General features: G+C 37.9%; 1 protein-coding gene across 1 annotated transcript; it reads left to right on the top strand.

Moving 5' to 3' along the window:
• Positions 1 to 3066: 3066 nt before the first annotated feature.
• Positions 3067 to 19973, top strand: KCNJ16 (potassium inwardly rectifying channel subfamily J member 16). The gene is made up of 2 exons (XM_070934737.1): positions 3067 to 3137; positions 18598 to 19973. The coding sequence occupies exon 2, from the start codon at positions 18679 to 18681 to the stop codon at positions 19960 to 19962; it is 1284 nt and encodes a 427-aa protein (XP_070790838.1). The 5' UTR covers positions 3067 to 3137; positions 18598 to 18678; the 3' UTR covers positions 19963 to 19973.
• Positions 19974 to 23099: the final 3126 nt, after the last annotated feature.

Raw genomic sequence — 23099 nt, 5'->3', positions numbered from 1 at the left:
AAGCAGAACCGCAAACCCACATTTGCCACTTACTGTGGTTCATGATCATTGAAAAGCAATCTGGAAAGGTATAATTGACCTATTTAAAACAAATTGCTCAGTAAATATACCAATTGTTTAATATGAATGGACTATGTAATAGTAACATGTACTTCATATGACTACAATCACAGCTTTGTTTGCTGAATCGGCTTTCCTTTCAGCAACCCCCTCCCCTCAGCCCCCAGACAAAATTGCTGTGTCTGAGACCTTGACCTCCTGCCATTTTTTCCTCTGATTATTTAGCCCAGAGATTCCCTTCTTTCATTTGCCTACAGGCAATCTCTATTAAAAGCCAGAACTTTTTCCCTTGAGGCATCACGCTAAAGTTATTTTTTATTTCTCACTCTGTCAAGATGGAAGGTGCTTGCAAGTTTCTAGGCTGCTTTAGATGCAGCCAGATAACACAGAGAATGATTTTGCTTTGAAAGAAAGTCTGCATAAATTCTCTTATTCAGAAAAATCACATTTTTCTTCCTTCTTAACCTTGCGGTGTGACCTTTGAAATCTAGAGCATCATTAAAAAAAAAAAAATAATAAAATTTTTGCATATTGTGGCTGATGGGGAGATATCTGGGACACCACAGCCCAGTTTCTAATGATGGTTTGAGGAGGCTCAAATGTCTATGCAGGGATTGGTAAACTCTGGGCCAGTGGCAAATAGCTCAGGGTCATTTCTACACATGGGGCCATCTGAGATGAGGGACTACTCTACAAAACATCTCCTCTAGCAAGGCTGAGTGCCAAAGAGTTGATGCTTTCGAATTGTGTTGTTGGAAGGAGATTCTTGAGAGTCCCTTGGAATGCAAGGAGACCAAATCAGTCAATTCTGAAATATTTTGGCCACCAAATGAGAAGAGAGGACTTATTGGAAAACTTATTGGAAAAAGGAAAAGGGGATGGCAGAGGATAAAATGGGTTAGATAGTGTCATCAACACAATGAACATTGTGTTTGAAGAAAGTCTGGAAGACAGTGGAGGATGGGATAAGGGGATAGTGTGCTATGGGACACAGGGTCGGGAAGAACCAGACATGAATTAGTGACTGAATAACAAAAATCTTTTATTAGATTATTATACTTTAAACAGGAATTCTTCTTTTCTACATCAAAATGATGCTTCATTTGTTGGGTTGTCCAAAGATAGTCCTTTATTAGAGCATTAATCCCAGGATTAATTGCTCCTGGGGTGGAAAGCTATGGCAAATCTAGATAGCATACTAAAAAGCAGAGACATTACCCTGCCAACAAAAATGTGTATAGTCAAGGCTATGGTGTTCCCAGCTGCAATGTATGGCTGTGAAAGTTGGACCATAAGAAAGGCTGAGTGCCAAAGAATTGAGGCCTTTGAACTATGGTGCTGGAGAAGACTTCTACGAGCCCCTTGGACTGCAAGGTGATCTAACCGGTCAGTCCTAGAGGAGATCAACCCTGACTGCTCTTTCTAAGATCAGATCCTGAAGATGAAACTCAAATATTTTGGTCACCTAATGAGAAGGAAGGACTCACTGGAGAAGTGCTGGGAAAGACTGAGGGCAAAAGAAGAAGGGGATGACAGAGAATGAGGTGGCTGGATGGAGTCACTGAAGCAGTAGGCATGAGTTTAAATGGACTCCAGAGGATGGTAGAGGACAGGAAGGCCTGGAGGAACATTGTCCATGGGATTGCAATAGGTCAGACACGACTTTGCAACTAACAACAACAATCCCAGGATAGAAAGTTACCTAGTCTTGCTATGGTGGGGTTGCTTATAGGGATATCTGGAAATAAAAAAAAATATAATCATACCAAGGCTCTTTCAAAACATCAAACTCTGCTGTCTGAGGCAGTTGTTTCACTCTACTTAATGAAGGGGCTGACTCTTTGTGGACCTTATGGAGATAGTAAGTCCATTTCTGAATCCGTCTCCCTCTCTTTGTAATGAGCCCTCTTGGGCAGCCCAGCTGTGTCTTAAATGAAAAAAAAAAACACTTTGTGGTGCTGCCATGTGACAACTTGCTCGTACTCATACCTAGAGGATATCCCTGAGACGGATGTCCTTGAAAGAATATTTCCAGCTGGAAAAAGTGATGATAAGATTAGAATGCCATATATATTACCCAAATGAAGACGATTCTTCCTGTTTTTCATTGACACCTTTATTATCCTCCAATCTCATTGAAAGCAAACATTTTAGAAGGGGCAATTTCTCTTCCCCAAGTCTATTTCCTCTGCTTCAGCTTAGCCCCAGCCAGTCCCAATCTCTCTCTTATAGTGGAAAAATAAATTTTGAACTCAAGGACTCTTTTAATTAGAAGCAGGGGAACTGCCGAGACTTCTCTATTGAGAGTCACATGAAGAATGGGAGCCTCACAGAAAATACACACAGATTATTTTAATTGTCTGCCTCCGAAAAGGCTGGCATGCTGTATATTTTTAGCGCGACGCATTTCTATATCCTTTTCAAACACTTGCAAGTCACATCCTCTTCTCCAACTGATGCTTGAAGTGTTGCCCAAATACACAATTACAAAGTCAATTAAAACTCAGTCCCTGCTTTATTATTTCAAAAAAAAAAAAAAAAAAGCATACATAGGTTTTAAAAGTAATTCTAAAATACAAACAAAAATCAAAACAGACCCAATTGACCAGAACATGAGAACCAAATTTAGGGGGAGGGAGGGGGCAGGAAAACAATCCATTTTTTAAAAAAACTGTTAAAAGGATTGAGCAAAGCCACAACAGCAATTTAGAATTTAGCTGAAAGTTCGGCATGCAACTTTCTCCTCCACTCTCCTATTATGCTTTTTTCTTCCCTTTTTGGAAATATCTAATACTTAATGCGGAAGCACAGACCTGGAAGTCTGCCAGAGGTATTGTGAAGTGCCAGTTTGTCCTAAATGCTCAATGAGCTGTGGGAGCCAAGGTTGCTTAGCACCCCATAGAATTGAGATTGCAAGGAAGAAAGACTAGTTGTACTGTAGCTTTTGGAGATAGGGTGCATACGTAAATAAGGAAATTAAGAGGGACACAAGTTGGTTCCACTTCAGTGAACCTCAGTGGTCGTAGTAGCAGCAGCTTGTGCTGATGGTGCATCTCCCACCTTGGCCAGCCTAACTGGTGAGTGAACTAGGGACCTATATGGTAATAGATGTGTTGAAAAAACTGGGCTTCGTAGATGTGGGATAAATAAATGTTATATTCTTTTTTCAACTTTGCAAAGAGAGAGCAGGCAAATTGCCCTTATGGGAGGATGTCCAGTACCACTACATAGCAAACTAATGAAGAGGATACAAAAAAAAAAAAAAGGTGAGTAGGACGCTCTACTATAAAACAACTAAGGCCATCCTGTTTAGATTGAAAACTATAGCGAGATCCTAGTTTCATTGACAAAACTGCAAATAACAGAGAAGAATCCATGGGGCAGAAGTTTTGTGTCATGTCCAAAGAGTGAAGCTTTCCACTTGCACCTGATAAAGAGCAGTATACTAAACTTTAGTATACTTTAGTAAACTAAACACCCTTGAGCTTTCTTTGGGGCATGTTGCTCCTCAGTAGTCTAAGAGGTGATACTTGCCCAGAAATCAAATCAAACTGATCTTTATTGGGCTCATTTACCAGAATAAATCTGCAATGAAAGAAATAGTTCCAAATAGAATCTTGGTTGTTTACCTTTGTTGCTATTTTTTTGACCTTAGAGTTTCTGGAAGAGATAACGGCATTGGTAATAAACACCGAGTAACTTATGTAATCAGAATCTCATTAGTGATGTTCTCTGAGCTTACTTTAATGAAATTGTATCTCGAGAAACACAGATCATGGAATACTTGGAACCGAAAAACTGGGGAAGAAAGCAAACAATCAGCCAGCAAAAAGAAAAAAGAAAAGAAAAAAAAAAGATAACATTAGTTTAAAAGTTGCTGTGGGAACAGGGAACTGTAACAGAAAAAGTGATGAATTTTTTATTGAGAAAATATAAATGTGCAGTAGCAGTAAGGGGATCAAATCAAAAGACCTACAGAGAGTAAAATTTAGAGACTCTGCTCTTCTCCTGTTTTGAGAAACACCCACATTATGGATATATTCCCATGTTTTTCTCCCTCTTTCAACATTACACTATGGATTTCCTATCATTCTGTAAGCCAGCTTATTAATTGGCGACTTCCATTGGTTCCATCTCCTCTTAATCCTCCAAAACTCTTAGCAGGTATCATAGTCTCTCTTGTACAGTTGCCTCTTCCTCCTCCCCACAGCTCCTAGATCTGCCTGCCTGAACTTGTCCTATGATCTGACCTATGATGAAATAATTATCTTGCTCTAGGTGTTTGCTGGAAGGCTTTTCAATGTCCTACCTCGATATCGCTTTTAGGTGAATCCTTTAGCTTTCAGACTCATATAGTCTTGTGTTAATTTTGATATAAAGAGTTTCAATAAATACCAAGTAGTTTATATTACCAGATCCTCATGAGTACTGTTCTCTGAGGCCCCTTAATGCTATCTTACTATTTCAGGAAACAGATATTGATTCAGAGCCCAGCAATAGTATTTTCAATTAATGTCTGGGCAAACGTTCTTATTCTTTCCTCCCTTCTACTATGGTTTTCTGCAGACTCAAATGCCTACAGATAAACAAGCATATTGCCCCAAGGCCATAACCGCAACCAACTTGAATTCTAGACAACTAGAAAAAAGAAATGTTTATATGGGATCCCTGGGAGGAAGTAATTGAAGCTGGAGTTTCCAAAACACGCAACTGGTGACTATTGACATTTTAGTAATAAGATGTGGAAAATAGGATTCATATTAATTCCAGCTTTAGATTCCACTAGCTTACGCATATCCGAGAAATTCTGTGAACGTTAACCTGAACCAAATACCTAAATTACATGCTCAAGCAAAAGAGGGAAAAAAGAAAACAGAAGTTAAATGGTTACATAAATTTTAATGAAGAGTTTTCTAGGATCAAGAAAAACCTGGGTGAAATATGTGACATTAATACTTTCCAGAGACTTTTCTGGATTTTCTTTTTCTTGTTAGAGTAGCTATCAACCAGAAATTATATACTAAGTGCATAAGCTAGGGCAGTGGTGGTGAACCTATGGCACATGTGCTAGAGGTGGCACGCATGTGCACTGTCACCCCAGCTCTGTTTCTGGTCTGTGCCGTGCATGTGTGTGCGCCTCCCATCAGCCAGCTGGTCTTTGGGTCTCTACTGTGCATACGCAGGGCATGGACATGCATGCACAGGGTACATGCACACATGCGCAGGGTACATGCACATATGTGCCCATGCCTTACAGTTTGGCCGTGCATGCACATTTTGGGCACTCAGTGCCTAAAAGGTTCGCCATCACTGAGTTAGGGAAAAGTTATGTTTCAATATATGAGACACTGACCCAGACAAAATTTAGGCAGATTCTTCTAGTATCACCTGTTCAGGTTTTTCCCTCTTTGATTCAACAGACCAGCAGATATTTTTGGTATCTTGAAGGTAAAAAGTTCAAAATTTAGTTTTCTAAAATTTCTACACAAACATCTGTTCATATTTTATGCCTTTTCCCTAATATCTTTATTTTCAATACTTTTCTCCACATGCCTTTTAATCTGCAATTTTAATGTAGTCATTCTATTTTTTTTTCATAATCAGTAAGCAGCAACAAAAACTTAAGAGAAACACAAAAAATAGAAAGACAATTACGTATCAACATGTGCTTTAGTATAGGAAATGCAAATTAAGCTAGAGTGCGTTAAACTATCTGTTCATTTTGTTTGGTTTTAAGTCAATATTTTAATATTATTTAGTAAAGAAGATGGAAAAAAAACTCTTGTTTAGGACTAGGCAAATCTGTCCATTTGGTAAGCTTCCTATATTAGGATTTTTAAAAACCTCATATTATTTTCTTCCCTTTTCCAAAGAAATGTTATACTTCCTGTTAATTCTGCTCTAAAACAAGATGAACCTATTTTTCAGCTTTCTCAATTAATAGATACAGCTTTTTCCAACATGAAATACTATATTATTGTGTAATGAGTCTGATAAGAAAAAAGAAGTGGCAACTGTAATCAGAACATCAAGAATGTTGATGATGATAAGGATACAACCCGCAAGGGAGATTAGTTTATAGCAGGTATTCTGCAAGAGGGAATCGGCATACACATTTCACACAATGTGTAGTTCACCTATCAATATTGTGATCAATGCATAGCCAGAGAATTGCAAAGATAGATTAATTTCTAAATACAGAAACTTACCCCTTAATTTCTTTTTCTCTGTAAAGGATCCAGGAAGAAAGAGTAGAGTGGAGGAGGAAAAATATTAAAATATTATGTTTAATAATGATTTCTGAGTTTTTTGAAGAAAAGAAGAATCTTAATGATGACATACTGTTTAGACCAGAGGTGTCAAGCTTGATTTCATTGAGGGCCGCATCAGGGTTGTCTTTGACCTGGGGGGGAGAGGGGGTGGCCGGGGGGGGGGGGGCGTGGCTAGCTCAATGTCACTGGTGTCAGGGGTGTCTGTGCTAGCCCAAGTGCTGTGCCAGTGGAAACAGGCTCCTGAGCTCCATTTTCCGCTGTGACTACCTCCTGCATCCCTCTTGCCAGTGAAAACAGAGCTCTGGAGGGCCAAGGGCAGAGGCATCGTGGGTCGGTCCTTCGCTGTTTCAAGGACGGCCCCGTGGGCCAGATCTAAGCACCCACAGGGTGGATCCAGCCCCCAGGCCTTGAGTTTGACACCCCTGGTTTAGACTAAAGGCATCCCATAGTTCTAATAATGCAAATGGTTTTTCAAACTGAACCTGACTTCCAATCCTAACCAGGTTGTAGGTTCACCTACTTCATTAGGCTTCTACTACTGAAAATATATTTTGTGGATAGCTTTGTAGGCCTTAAATATCCTCTTCCTCCTTTCTTCTCTCCCCACCCCATATTATTAACTATCTATGAAAGAATGTAAAAAACATATGATACAAATGGAAGAATCAGCTACAGGTAGTGAAATGCTGGTGGATAAAAAACAATCTGAAATATAACAAATTCCAATGCATCATTAGAAGCTTCTGATATTATAAGATCATATCAATTTTTCTGTTCTTTTTCTTATCAATAGCCTGGAAAATGGCTGGCTGGTTCAATTGAGGTGGCGCTTATAATTAATTCATCATAGGAAGTTACAGGTAAACCTCTGATTCCCTTTTCAGAAGAATGACTAATTAAATTATGCCTCCTACAGAATAACTTTGCATGCAAAAAATAAGATTTAATTTTAAGTGGAAACCATTCTCAAATTATTATTTATAGAATTGTGTCGCATCCAAAACTGAATTTTAGAGTTCATCTCTTAGTTTAAAGTACATGTATAGTATTACTTTACCATATTTTTTTTTAACTATTTACAATCTTTCTAGCAATTTGAACTGGGTTAACCAAGCACTTGTTTTTGCTTAAAGTTCAACCTGCTGTGTTCCAAATGCAGTACTTCAATGGGAAGCAGGAGTCAGTAAACTTGAATCTAATCTCTGGATAAATATGTTTACCTACTAGTGAAAACTGTATCACAACCCTAGTGGATTGACCCATCTAATACTGGCAGAGAATTACAAATCTTCTTGAGAAATAGCAGTCTAAAGAAATGGAACATCTATGGTTTTCCAGTGATGCCATCCTAACCATAGAGTCAGATCAAAATACATCAGTACCAAGGGAGACGATCTTAGACATAGAAAGTCAAACAGAAAATGCTGCTATCTCTCCTTATATAATTGCAAATAACCAAAGTTTAATGCTGAAATCATCCTCATGTTTTTTTTATCATATCACAGATTCCCCCATCCAGGAGAGCTTCATCCAGTGGTGAAATACTATTGGTTGGCACAGGTTCGGGCAAACCGGTAGTGATAAAAACAGCTACTGATTCATCCGAACTGGTATTTCTGACGATCAGCTGTGCCGCGCGATTTAAAATTGCTAGAAAGCAGGAAATCCTGCATTTGATGCGCACTTTGCATATACACATAGCATGTATTTGTCATGCACTGCACATGTGCACACAGCGTGCTTTTGGCACACACTGCACATGTGTGGGCAGCGAACTGGTGGCAAACCGGGGAGGATTTCACCACTGGCTTCATCTGTAGCTGAATTTAATGCTGTCCCCTCAGCTTCTCCTGGGAGGGAAAAGCAGAAAAACCCCATATGAAACCCTATACTGCCCCTGTGATATGAGTGCCATAGAAAGCATGTTCTTCGGCATTGCCTGTTCTATGGGGACTTTCCCACTAGTTCACTATACCTCTTTTCTTTAAATTCATAGGGCACTGTGATGATTTTTATTTGCACTATATTTTGAATAATCAAGATGATTTTATTTGTCTAAAATAGCAAAAAAAAAAAAAAAAGCTACCTGGTCAGGACTGAGGTCTTTTCTAATAAAATGCATGTAGAATCCTTGCAGCCATTAACATATAATAAATCTCCACTTTCATTGTTAAATACAATCTGATAATACAGTGTTCATACCTTATCTAATTCAGTAAGTCCAATCAGGTGAAAGCAATGACCCTACAGTGGCCTTGAATCTGTTCTCTGAAGGAACCTTTCAAAGCACACCTTCTGTCAAATCTCCATGGCCAAATACCACCTTCTGCTCCTGATGTTCCTGCTATAGGATCTGGTTTAAGTTGGATGGATTAAATGTCATTGCAAGCTGTTCCACTATGGATGACAACCCCGTTGCATGATATTCAAGGCTTTTAGAGCAGCCTTTCATGCAGAGATGTTTATGTCTGTCTCCCAATTTTTTTAATAATTTCGTATTGACGTAGCAAGGCATTGAGGCTGTGATCCAAGTGTGATTTTGCTCCTACCAAATATAAATACCAACTATCAATGTTTCTAAAATGTCACTAGTGCACAGTGATCTCTTTTTAAAGCTGGGAAAATTAGACAAAGGTTTTGCGATGAAGAGAGGAGAAAGAGGTTTTCTAATAAGACTTTTTCCGAGATCTGCTACTATTGTGATCGTTATTTTATGCCATCAAAATATATTTTCGTTTCCTCCTCTCTATCCATCTTATATTGGAATTCCCCACTAAGGTGCTCTCATGGATGGAAAGAAAAACTTGTCAGGTAGACATTTGTGAGCACATGATGAGAGCCAGGGAAAACCACCTGCATTTTCTACAAATTTGTCAATGTGACAGTATACATTTGTATGTGCTCCCATTTCTTTAATGTATACTGTGATGATATTCAGCTGGAGAGTACCTGGATCAGAGGTGGGTTTCAGCAGGTTCTGACCAGTTCTGGGGAACCGGTAGCAGAAATTTTGAGTAGTTCAGAGAACCGGTAGTAAAAATTCTGACTGGCCCCTCCCCCATCTATTCTCTGCCTCCCAAGTCCCAGCTGATCGGGAGGAAATGGAGATTTTACAGTATCCTTCCCCTGCCACGCCTACCAAGCCATGCCCACCAAGCCATGACACGCCCACCAAGCCACACCCACAGAACCGGTAGTAAAAATTTTTGAAACCCACCACTGACCTGGATATATACATATTAAAATGGCACAAGATAAATTTTAGGTTTTCCTAAAATTTGTCAAATATTGCAAACTGATGGGATTCAGATGCCTGACCAGATTTCCCAGGGAAAAGGACTTAGGATCAAAGCAGAAAACTCAGGGAAAATAGTTATTTGTGTTCTAATTGCAGTGAAAAGGGCACTGTTCTAATTATTAGGAAAGAGCCTGTATAATGGAATTCCATGATATAACCACAGATGGTATATTATAGGCACTGGAAACAAAATTATCATGAAGCATATTGATAATATGCTGAAAAAGTTGGATCTCTTTCCCTAATTGAAAATTACACCAAACGAGGAATATTTTCATTCATAGAAAAAGATAACTATAGGGTAAAACAGAAGCTTTTATATATTGGCATCATATATCCTTAATAGACAGTTAATTATATTAACTTAATAGACAGCAGACAGTTCCCCCCCTCCCCCGAAGTTTTAGAAGTTTGGATTTTCCAGGAATACACAAAATCAAATTTGTATGCAGTCTACAAAGACGTTTGGAGCAAGGTTTGTTTCAAAAAAAGAAACAAGGGGGAAACAAAGGGGGGGGGGAGAGAAAGAGAGAAGGGTGTTGAAATATTTGGAGCCACCATGTTTTTAAGTGGTGACAATGCTTTAACTAGAAGATTGTTTCCATTCATAGCCAGATGAAAGTCAGATGGTTCAAATGGTTATTATTTGATTGGTTTATTCATGGCTTCTCTGGTTGCAGCTTTCCAACTGTATGAGCATCAGTGTCCATAGGAAAAATTTCCAAAACTGAATGTAATGCTATATTCCAAGACAATTAACAGCAGAAGGAAACAGTGGACTTCCAGGAAGGAAAATTAAGATTAAGCATGAAGAGAAACTTTGTTGATAAAAAGCTTAGCCAGAGCAACATTAACAAGGGAAGTTGTGAAGATGGAACACATCTGCAAAAGAATCTTTAGATAAGGGTGGAGACTGCATTCCTTTAAGGCTAATATTTCAAGGACATTTGCTAGTGACGAACCTCACAAATTCTTTTTCCTTTCTTTAAGATCACCATACCCTCTTTTCCATTTCCTTTCTTCAGATAGCTTTTATGAAAGATGGTTAAGAATTGCCTAAAGTTGAGATAATTAATTTGCAATGCATTTTCCTAATTCTATTATCTATGGCTGACTAAGCCGCACTTCTGCCATTATCTTCATAGGTTAGTTTTCTATCTGGTGATACAACTGTGTGAAGAATCTCCTATGTACATTGTATGGGGAAATATACAATGTATATAGTATTTATGTAATGAGTGGCTTTATGGAACAAATATCATACAAATAACTATAGCCATTAAACTGGGAATTAACTGAAAAACTTCATAGCATATTTCATTGCTCTGTTAAGGTAGTTTACAGCAAGAATCAAATTAAAGATAATTTACTAAACAATGCAAGGAGGAGAAAAAAAATCACAAGGCAATCCTTTAATTCTTAACCCACCCACCCCAATTTTTCCCAAAGAAATGCTACTAAATATTCTCCCAATGAAAGAACTAAACATTAAAAATTGACACCCACTATTTTAAGGCTGTCTTTGCACTAATCAAATGGTGTTTTCTGTGAACTGCTAAGAACATGAATGGGCTGAGCTGGATCAAAAGTTTCAAAATTCTAAATTTATTAGAAGAGGAAAGGGTGGCAGAGCATCTACTCTTAAAAGAATTAAACTAATCATATTGTTATCTAAATAAACCACCTGAAAAAAGAATTCCCCGTTAATGAAGGATTCCATGCAAAAATTCTACACCAGTTTCAAAGTACTCCTGGGGGTGTAGGGAATGGAAATGATAGTGGAGTACTCAAAGTGTAAAAACTCTTTGAATTGGTGCATTTAGTTTCACAGATAATTATATTAATCAGAAAATTGCATGCAAGTGGTTATTTAGGGTTTTGGCAGTGGAAACATTTTTTTTCCTGTAAAAATAGCAATAGCAATAGCACTTAGACTTGTATATTGCTTTATAGTGCTTTACAGCCCTCTCTAAGCAGTTTTACAGAGTCAGCCCCCAATAATCTGGGTCCTCATTTTTCTGATCTCGGAAGGATGGAAGCAGTGGTGAAATCTGAACTAGTTTGCTACCGGTTTGCTGACCACACATGTGTGCTGTGTGCCAAGCATGCGCTGTGCACGTGCATGCGCACCAAACACACACTGCATGCGTGTACACAGTGCGCAGTACACGCCAAAAGGAGGCTTGGGAAGGTAAGTACCACAGCGAGGGGGGGGAATCAGCTGTGCAATGTGATTTAGCTTTGCTAGACAGCAGGATTTCTTGCTTTTTAGCAAAGCTAAACTGCGTGGCACAGCTGATCCCCACTCACTGTTCTATGTACCTTTCGAAGCCGCCTTTTGGTGCGTGCTGCGCATAAGTGCATGTGCAGTATGCGCCAAAAGGAGGCTTGGGAAGGTAAGTAGAACTGCGAGGGGGAGGATCAGCTGTGCCACGCACTTTAGCTTTGCTAGAAAGCAGGATTTCCTGGTTTCTAGCAAAGCTAAACCACGCGGCACAGCTGATCATCGGAAATATCTGTTTGGAGGAACCAGTAGCTTTTTTTTACTACTGGTTTGCCCGAACTGGTTGTTTTTATCACTACTGGTTCACCTGAACCAAGTAAATCGGTAGCATTTCACCCCTGGATGGAAGGCTGAGTCAACCGTGAGCCCATGGGACTTGAACTGCCAAACTGCTGGCAATCAGCAGTCTGCAGAAGTAGCCTGCAATACTGCAGTCTAACCACTGCGCCACTACGGCTCAAAAATAAGAGTAACACTCTTCCTTGTCTGAAAGTTATTGGGAAGAAGTGCTTCAGAACTTGTGCAAGCACAGCATTTCTGTTATTCATTAAAGCAACCTGTCTTTTTATGATCTTACATGTAAGCCTGAAAAATAGTTGTGGCTGCTGTAAGAGTCATATTAACTTAAGTGAGTCAACTCCTAACAGCAAGCAAAAGCCTTTTAAAAGGTTTTTCAGAGCTTATATGAGGCTCTTCAAAGAGTATAAGGCTCATCTTGCAGCTGACTGGGCATGAGGTAGTAGTACACTGTATGCTATTTGCAATCTATCCTGCATTCGACAAAATACAATAAAGCAAAACAAAACAGAGACAAGAGTTTACAATCTCCTTCAGAAGGCATTTTGAAGATAAAAATCACTTGTCTTTATGCCAACAGCCATGCATTTTGAGAAAGATCACACTGAAGTGCCTCATCTGGTGCAATTACTTAAGTACAATTATCTAATTTGTGAGGTCTGAGAATGTAGGAAAGATGATTGTGACTGCCTAGCTTATTGTATGTTGTCTTGATGTCAGCCTGTCTTAACTTATGTTAGCTGAGTAGATTCAGACAACATTGACTATATTGTTACATCATTCATTGATATTCCCAGCCTTAAATAAAACTATGGAATGTCTACAACTACCCTGTTTCCCTGAAAATAAGACATCCCCTGATAATAAGCCCAATCGGGGTTTTGAGCGCATGCACTAAAATAAGCCTCCCCCTGAAAATAAGCCCTCCCCGAAAATATTTAAATGCAGAGCTGGAAATCAGGTAAGATGGCAAGAGGAGCCCATCTTGCTCCATGCACCCCAAAGTAATAAGACCTTCCCAAAAATAAGGCCAGGCACTTATTTTGGGGTTCAAAAAAATATAAGACAAGGTCTTATTTTTGGGAAAACATGGTAGATTTAGACAGAGCCAATTCTTACATTTAGTTGAAAGGTCAAGAAGCCACACAGACATAGTCAACTATTGTCCAAATAGAAATACCCCTAGTTTGGGAGGTCAAACCTGTATCAACTGCACATGTTCTTGGAGGAGACTTATTATCTCAGTCTAGGTTGTAGCCTCATTTTCGTGCACTACCAGTCATTTTCACTCTGATAGATAACCACTTGTTGAAGAGAAACAAAGGGGATATGGCTCTATTGATCCTTGTTTTTAAATCTCTTGGGAACTTTTGGTTCTATTGCCCATATATTCCTGGCCCACCTTTGTGAGTTTGAATTGGGGACATGGTGTTGCGGTGATTCTGCTTCCTGAGGTCAGCCTCAGAGATTAGCCCTGAATGATTGTGTTTTTGACCTTAGTGCTATGTTGTATGGCAGGGGTGTCAAACTCTTGGCCCGTGGGCCAGATATGTCACACACTGGCCATGTCCGGTTTCACGAAGCGGAAAAAAGTCAGGATACGTCATGTGACAATTTGAGACCCCTGTTGTATGGAGATGTTTCATATATTGTATAATATTGTATATATTGTATAAAAACAGGACATCACATGTATTACATTGACAGCAACAGAGTTGGGCCAGAAGATAAAGTGCCATTACATAGGGAAATGGAGAGATAGGAAATATTTATTTTATTTATTTTTGTTTCCATCCAAAATACTGCTTAGTAGGTAGCTATTCCTTGATCTAACTTTTAACTGACCAGAACCATCTACAGTATGTCTAATATGCTTGAAGTTCAATTTATCAGCAATCTTGAGAACTCTAGGTCTCAATTCATCTGACCCTTGAGTTTTTAAACTCATTTAGAGTAAATAGTTATTTCATAAACTTGTTCCATACTGGTTAATATCAAGCTTCTTGTGCCTTCTTCAAGCCTCTGAAGAAGAAAGTTGTCAGTAAGACAAGTCAGGAATTTCCCATTTAACAGAGTTTATCTCTCACAGATGGCAAAGTAATTAAAGTTCCCCATCAGTGATACATCATGTTCTTTGAAAGATCTTCAGTTTACTTTTGGAAAATATTATTCACATTTATTCCATGGTTGAACAAACAATAGTTTGCATTCCCTCCTCTGCTAGTTTTTGTTATTGTGAACCACCCAGTGCTCTAAGATGGGCAGCCATACAAAACTGAAACTAACTTGGATACTATCTACAGCATCACTAAGTTTGTTCCTTTGGATTTTTGAGCTGGTGTGGAGAGTTTTAGTGAAGAGTATACCTTCTTTTCCCCTACTATTACTTCTTCTCCTTTTGAACAAAATGAATTCTTCAATATTCTTTATTCACAAGAGTTACTCCACCAAGTTTCTCACATCTTATGAAAGAATATTTGCCTTTCTCTACTAAGAGTCCAAACTCAACTTGTATTTGTCTCATAATCTGAGCATTATAGGATGGAGCACAAACTTTATAAGGCACATTTTTTTACTTTTTTACTGAGTAGCTAATAGGCCCCATTACTGCAATACCTTTCTTCTTTAGACAGTATAGAAAACCAGACCACTTAATATGACCAACATGCACTTGCTTATACTAATAACAGCTCTGTAGAAAACAGGCTTTTTTCATTGAAGGCCAGTCTTTCTACCAGGAAATGTAAATCTTAAAAAGGTGTAAGATATTTATTATGGGTTTCCAAAAGCTACTTTATGTATTTTTCTTATTTATAATTGTTAATCATTCTTGTAGATATCATGGGCTATTCAGATTACCAAAGCACTGTACTTTAGTAGTGATCTTAAATTGAGTTATAGTGAGTTATATTATTCATGTTTATAATAATTAACACTGTATTATTTTGTATCCTACCAAGCTGTAAGCATATGACAAATAAAACTACTATTTTAATTCCCTATCATTGGTTGGTAGAGGTGAATCAGAGCAGGTATCTATGGTGTCCAGCAATCCATTTTTACGACTAGATACTAAAAGCTTCTCAACCAGATGAGGTAATTCTGCTAAATGCTTATTTGATGGGGCAGTATTAACCGCAAAATATACAGTTGTCTTTTTTCTCCTGACCTAACAGCATATTAATGTGCTTTTATCCATGCTAAGATATCCAATTTATTGCTCTAGCTGTCACCTGGTGAACTTCATTATCTGTATCACTTTTGAAAACCAAACTTTTCTTGACTGGAAAGTAATAGTGACAATAATTAAGCAACTGAACCAACAATACATCTCATTAGACTATCACAGGGGTGTCAAACTCATGTCGTCATGGCGGTGTCACGTGACGTATTGGGACATTTTCCCCCTTTGCTAAACCGGGCATGGACATGGCCAGCATGTAACACATCCAGCCCATGGGCCAGGAGTTTGACAGCCCTGGACTATCTCGTAGGAGAAATAGGGTCTCAACTGAATTGTCTGATATCTTGCTTGGGATCCAGCCTTACCCAGAGTGTTCTGCCATTCTTTAGATTCCATCAGTTTCTGGAAGCAGATGATAAGGGGCTTCTTTAGATAAGATGTGTCATGAAAATGCTGCTCAGATCTCAAATTATTTTTCCTCTCTCTCTTTAAGGTATATTTAAAGATACAGAAAGATGTTCTACATCTTTCACATGCTGAGTTCATTGAGGAGAGAGATGTGAGTGGCCACTATATTACTCAAGTAGTATTTGAGTTACAAATGTCATGGAGGCTACCCATCATGGTCATAGCTCGGGATGGTCATAAATTCCCCACAGTTACAGAGTGCCCAAAATGTGGTCACCAGACAAACCAGCAGAACTTTGAATCTCGATTGTAAGTGCAGGCCTCAGGTAGGTCTACTGGAATTCTGAACAGTCACTAGGAGACTAGTCATAAATCGAGGACTATCTGTACATATATCAGCTCATCACAAAGTCCTGGAAGCCATGCTGAAGTCTGCGATTTGGGTGGCTGAAATGATGAGCCGTTTCCAAGTCAAAGAACTTTATTCTTGGTACTATATTTCATTTTCAAGAACTTTGTGAGTGCTACAGGTAAGGTGATTTCTATCCAGAATACGGGTGCTGAAGAACTGGCTAAAGGCAGCCCTCATTTGTAAGATATGGAATGGATCTCTTGCCAGATGCCAGAGTTGGCCTATCTCCTGAGAATACAACTCCTAGTTGTTTTCCTATGAATCCACACCTGTGAGTAATGTTGCGTTCTAGCCACTGAGAAGATTTTCAGTTATACAATGCAAATCACATTCTTATTTATATGAGATAGCTCTTGAAAACGCAATGAATGAAAGTGGGAAGGGGTGCTTAAAGCCACAGCTACATCAAGTCTATGAATATTTCCAATAACTGCATTCCAGAAGTATTTTTGGAACCACGAATGTTATGTTGTTGTTGTTTTAATGAAGGCCACATTCTGAGGATATGTCACCATATGTCACATTCGTTTTTGTCCCGGAAAAGAAAAGGAAAGTATGCTAGATTTTTAAGTGTTTTGGAAAAGTGTATTCGCACAGCTGACATTATTGTTCATATGGCTAAGGAATTCTTGATCTTTAACACATCCTGAATGAGATGGGCTACACTCTGCGGGGCAGATATTTCACAATGAAAAGCAGCAGTGTGGGGGGAGCATTCATTGTTTTACTAACCTTTTTGGTAACTCTAAATTTGTAATCTCTGCTTGTAAAAGTTATGTGTGCAAGAAGTATAATGCAGAGGGTGGTTGGGGTGGAGTGAGGAGGAAAAAAATTATGAATGTATCACTGAAGTAGGAAACTTTATGTCTAACAATTGCTTTGAGTTCACGTTTCCATCATTCTCACCACATGAATTCTTAGGTCAGATAGATAACTTTCTCTTGCTACTAAAAAATAAAGTAAAGGTAAAGGTAAAGGTAAAATAGCACAGCAAATAGATGATACTAAAAAGGTACAGGGCTGAAGTAACAGAACTGATTATACTACTTCAGACTACAAGTTATATAGCCAGGTAGCAAGCAACAAAATTCTCTACAAATATAAAATTAATGTCTAATGGGAAAAACATGGAAATGATGCAAACATCTTCTTGACATTTTCTATCATATTTGTGAACAGAGAAATTGGAGAAACTATATTAACTTAATTTGTTTTTGCTACATTATAGCAATCAGATTGCACTTAGTATATTGGGGTGAAACACAATGGCTCACCCTCATCTTTTTAAGTATCAAGGATACCTTTTATTGTAATCTAAATGTTAAGACTTAAAATAAACCCAAGAGTTCCTCATGTGAGTCTTCTATTATCAAAGCCAGAGATCAAGTGAAACCATAAATTAATTTTGGGTGAACAGCCACATAAGAAAAGTAGTCACACTATTGTCTAAAATATGCATTGGTTTTAAAATTTAAACAATAGGTATTTTTGCTTTGTAGATATTTGGGGGAAATCTAATACTTTTATGAGAGATTTAGACATAGTTTTTCATTGGAGGTGCCAAAAGCATGAAACGCTGACAGGGGTAAAATGCATCTCAGTAGGTGGCAGCACCTGTATGAACTTTCCTAGGTTCAGAAGGGAAGCTAAGTTGGACCTGTTTTATATCTATTTATTTTACAATATTTGCAAAACTCCCAACCAATTAAGAATCTAGGAAAGGAACAACAAAACATGGATAAAACCCCACTGAGTAGTAAAAATCATGATGTCCATACATATAAATGGTGGATACCTACAAATAATTTGGTCTAATGGTACATTGAAATAATTGTTTTTTCAATACTTTGCAAAAGGCAAGGAGATAGGGAAAGCCAGTTCCATCACCTAGAAGCTACAATGGAAAATGTTTGCTGTCTAGACCACTCACCATATACTTCTCATTGGGAGAGATCTTTGAACATTAACACCTGAAATCTCTAGGAAATAGTAGGGCTAGACTCGGGAGTTGGAAACACATCCCAGAGAAGTCCATACAGTTGCCAGGGGAATGACCTGACTTTATCCACAGAATTGTTGTCAAGCACAGGTTGAAGGTTACTTTGACCATGAGCACTGACTCAGCATCTCAGTCAGTTAACATATCAGGTTAAAGATAAGATAAAATAAGATCAAGAGGGACAGAAGTTGAATAAATCACTATCACTGGAAAAGGGCATTCCATTGAAAACTGTATATTGAGTTAAGGGGGCAACATAAAAACAACCTATTTATTGTTTCAATCTCCCATTTAAGTTAATAAGGATTCCATGTATGGCTTCAAAATGTAACTGGGGCCCAATTGAAAATCTCAAGCCTTTGTTCTTTTTTCTTTCCCCTCAGGTTATAAATGAAAAGAGAGGGACAGATCAACAGATGAATGAATGTGTCTCCTAAACTAATTTCACAATACCGACTCAAAGCATGGCGGAGCACACCGATAAACTTATCAGCATGGAAGCAAATAAACTCAAACATTCACAGAGTTACCAGGAAACTACATCAGTGGGGATTAAAAGAATGCAAAAGCGATTCCTTCAGAAAGATGGAAGTTGCAATGTTTACTTCAAACATATCTTCGGGGAGTGGGAGAGCTATGTGGCTGATATTTTCACCACACTGGTAGATATTAAATGGCGCCATATGTTTGTGATCTTTTCCTTATCTTACATCCTATCCTGGTTATTGTTTGGCTTAGTGTTTTGGCTCATTGCACTCCAGCATGGAGATTTATTGCCAGAAGAAGAAGTCACCCCCTGTGTAGAGAATGTCAATAGTTTCACAGGGGCCTTCTTATTTTCTCTGGAAACCCAAACCACCATAGGCTATGGATCTCGCTGTGTGACCGATGAGTGTTCTGCAGCAATCCTGACAGTTGTCCTACAATCTGTGTTAGGCTGCATCATTGATACGTTCATTATTGGAGCTGCCTTAGCAAAAATGGCCACTGCCCGAAAGCGAGCCCAGACCATCCGCTTTAGCTACTACGCAACAGTTGGCTTACGGGATGGGAAACTCTGTCTGATGTGGCGGATAGGTGATTTTCGACCTAATCATATGGTAGAAGGAACCGTAAGAGCTCAGCTCTTGAGGTATGTGGAAGACAGGGTGGGCAGAATGATATTGGAGTACAAAGACTTAAAACTGCTAAATGATCAGATCATTCTTGCCACTCCAGTGACCATAGTCCATGAAATTAACCAGGATAGTCCACTGTATGATTTTGACAGGAAAACTCTGGCTAAGGACAATTTTGAGATCCTGGTTACGTTTGTTTACACTGGAGATTCAACAGGAACATCACATCAGTCAAGGAGTTCCTACGTGCCTAGAGAAATCCTCTGGGGACACAGATTCAATGATGTTCTGCAACTGAAGAAAAAATACTACAAAGTCAACTGCCTGCAATTTGAAGAAACCACTGAGGTTTACGCTCCTTATTGTAGTGCCAAACATTTGGATAAAAAGGAACTAGAATACACAAGTTGTGATAAGACAACAAATGGAGAATCAGAAATCTCCTCTTCCTCTTCCTCCTCCTCTTCTTCCTGCTCCTCAGGAATCAGAATCAGATCATTTAGTGCTGATGCTTTAATTATTCATTCTGAGGTTTCTGGAGAATCAGTCAAAATTTCCAGTCCAATGGAGCTGCCATACGACAGAGCTCTGGTGACATTAAGCAGAATTTCAATGGAATCCCAGATTTAGCAATCAATGACTTTTGCAGAACTGTACAGCTAACAATAACAGCTATCAAGTGCACAAAATTCACTTAAATTCTAGTGGTTGGATCCTCAAAAGAAAGAAGAGATTTACTGACAAAACGTTAAGATTGCACTCTGACATTCCTTTTAATATATAACTAGCTGTTAATAGTTACCTTTTTCACAAATTATTAAATTCTGCATAGTGACACTGAAAGTTATTTATTGAAAATTCAAACTTGTTATCCCTGAATTTGCAGAGATAATTATTTGAAATATTAATCACATTAGTCTACAATTTAGACATATTTTGGAATTGATCCAGGTTTATATAATTTTTGGAGATTGACAAGATAGTTTCAAAATTGGTTATTGGTATCTTGCAGCACAACTAATCTTTGTCTCTTTGTAAATTGTTAAGACTTTTCTTCAATGTATGCATTTTTTTCTTGTTTAAAATTACAAATTAAAAAAATGACTTTTTTTGGAAATGAAAATACTAAGGTTACATATAAACTATGAGGAGAAAAATACTGATTTCACAGAAAAATGAAAACAAGTAACTAATTTTGCCAAAAGCACCTTATTTATTGCACTTTACATTAATAACTTAACTGTTACTGATCTGATGTGGTGATATAAGGTCAAATATATTCAAGTGTACATTTGTAGTATTTTCAAACAGCGGTTTTTTAATCATTTAATATTTCTGTACAGAAAATGTTAAAAGTTATTTCTGCCTATCTGAGGAAAACAGAATTTTATAATGTACAGTAATGCTAAGCTTGATTTTTTAAATTAATATATAAACATTTTCTCCTCAGTAGTTGTGACCATCTATTATTTTACTTTTCATTTTTAAGTACTTAACTAGACCAGGGCATTTTGTTTTCTTTTTCTATTTTGCAACCTCAACAAGTGATCTGTAAACCAGACAAACCAATTCTTTTAAGTGTAGGTTGATGGCTCTTAATTCCCACTACAAGCATCCTTAAACTTGCTCTTGAAAACCTGGCTTCTGACAAGCCTTCATTAGTTAACTAGTCTGCTGAGGAACTAAAACATACTTACTTAGCTACAACTGTGTATTTTCCAATCAGTAGGTCACTGATTTTTCTGGGCAAACATCAGATGTGATATTGGAGGCACATGTGAAGAACTGTTTATGAGTATCCTATCCTTAAAAGTTGTTAAACTGTGGGTAGAAAACTGAAAATGTAGACTACTGATACCCTTTGCAAGTGTTATGGATTTTATTTTCTTTTAATTGAAAATAATAGCTATTGTGAAATGAGAAAAAAAATCAGCACTAATTTATTCTTAGATGATTAGTTTCACTGAACATATTGATGGAATTGAGCTTTTGAATAAAATAAACATATTAATGGGTCGGTTGTACTTATTTTATTACTTCTTAGTTACAAGAAAAAAAACCTAAAACATTATAAATCTATCAGCATGATCTCAGGGGTTTATATAAAAATGAGATTTGTGGGATATACAGTAATTGGTTCATGGTTTGTCTTTATCTGATATAAACAGAAGGAAAATACAGTGTGTACACAATGCCTAAAAATTACTTGGGAAGAGCATTATCTATAATTAATAGAAAAATCTAAACTAAGTGGTGTCTTTAGTGTCCTTAAAGAAAGAACTTCATGCTTCTTTAATGCAAGAAAATACGCAAACCAACATCACATTTCAAGGTGCAGTTGGGAAAGATAAAGGTAAAAGAGTCATTTAGGTGAGATGAATGATGTAGAAATGGAATGAATGAATGAATGAATGGCTGCTATGCCATTAGCTGTGCAAGTGATTTCCAATATTCTGCAAAATATCAAGATTCTTAGAATACTTGATAGAAAGTATAACTTTTTATCATTCTTTAAGAGGGGGAAGGCATAAGACCATTTCTTTTCACCACAGTAGGTTGATATTGCCAATCCTGTGGAAACCGTTAAGTGTTCAGTAACCATAAGACCACATAAAGAATTGGTAAATGTGAAAGTGCTCCTGGGAAGAATGCTGTCTGAAATGAAGTTGAATCCATATGGAGGTTTCAAAATCCTACAATGTCTCTCCTAAATCATAGCTCAGGTTCCACTTCTAGAGATGGAATATTATATCATATAGTATCAGACGAACAGCTCCTTAGCAAAGTTCTGGAAGGGATATGAGAGCAGGGAAAAACAGACTCTAATGCCAGCAGATTGTCCTCAATCTTATAATGATGATGTAAAACTAAACCTGTGCTCAATATTTTGGGAGGCAGCTTTCCTTTCAGCTTCAAGTGGTTTACTATAACTAGAAGTGTCAGGTATTTGACCAGGAATCCTTGAATAAGGGAAACAGCTCTGCTTCCATTCTTGCCTGGGGAGTTGAGTTGGACACAAGCCAGTTCAAGTGGGCAGTCAGACCCAGTTCTGTTTACATCCTTTTTCTGTCTGTACATAATAGTGGTGGTAGTTAGAAGGACATCAATAACTGGAAGTATATAAACAGGTAGTAATATTGCTCTTTAGTTCTGATGGTTCCCAGATTTAAAAAAAACAAACAGTGGGTACTTAAGTACGCTGGTAAAGTGATTTTCATTTTCGAAAGATGTGCCAGATAAGAGGAAAAAGTCCATTGTGCGTCACCAGAAGTTGCTATTATCTCATTCTGAGTCCAAGCTTATTATCTTTCACAGAGGAGAAAGCACATAATATGGTAACTGGATACCAAAACAGTCAGGCATGTCCACTCTTTTCCCAAATGTTTTAAATTCATCAAAGTTCCTAGGAATTTTTTTTTTAATGTTATTCTCCAAGAAATGCTAGCAGGGGGTGGGTGGGTGTACTTATAACCCCTAAATACAGCCTGCATTATTTAAATATATCTGAATATTTGGATTAAAACCTTTCTCCCCACAAAGCTGATACCGGTTGAGAATTTCAGAATAGAATCCACAGGCTGCACTGAAAGTTGAGCTTCCTCCAACCTCTTTTGGGTTGTTTCTGCAAAGGAACTCTAGCTCCTTGAAGACCTGAATAAACTCTCTTCTTCTAAATAAAAAATGAAATTAAGCGCAAGCCAACCTGGCTGTCACTTCTTGACAAAAGTGAGCTCCAGGGATAAAGCTTCACTCGCACCCCATTTATC

Source organism: Pituophis catenifer, unplaced genomic scaffold (genome assembly GCF_029215685.1).
Source record: "Pituophis catenifer annectens isolate HBS135680 unplaced genomic scaffold, rPitCat1.0.hap2 SCAF_2, whole genome shotgun sequence".
Classification (NCBI taxonomy): Eukaryota; Metazoa; Chordata; class Lepidosauria; order Squamata; family Colubridae; genus Pituophis; species Pituophis catenifer.
Note: the sequence above shows the minus strand (reverse complement) of the source record. Positions and strands in the feature narration are given on the sequence as shown.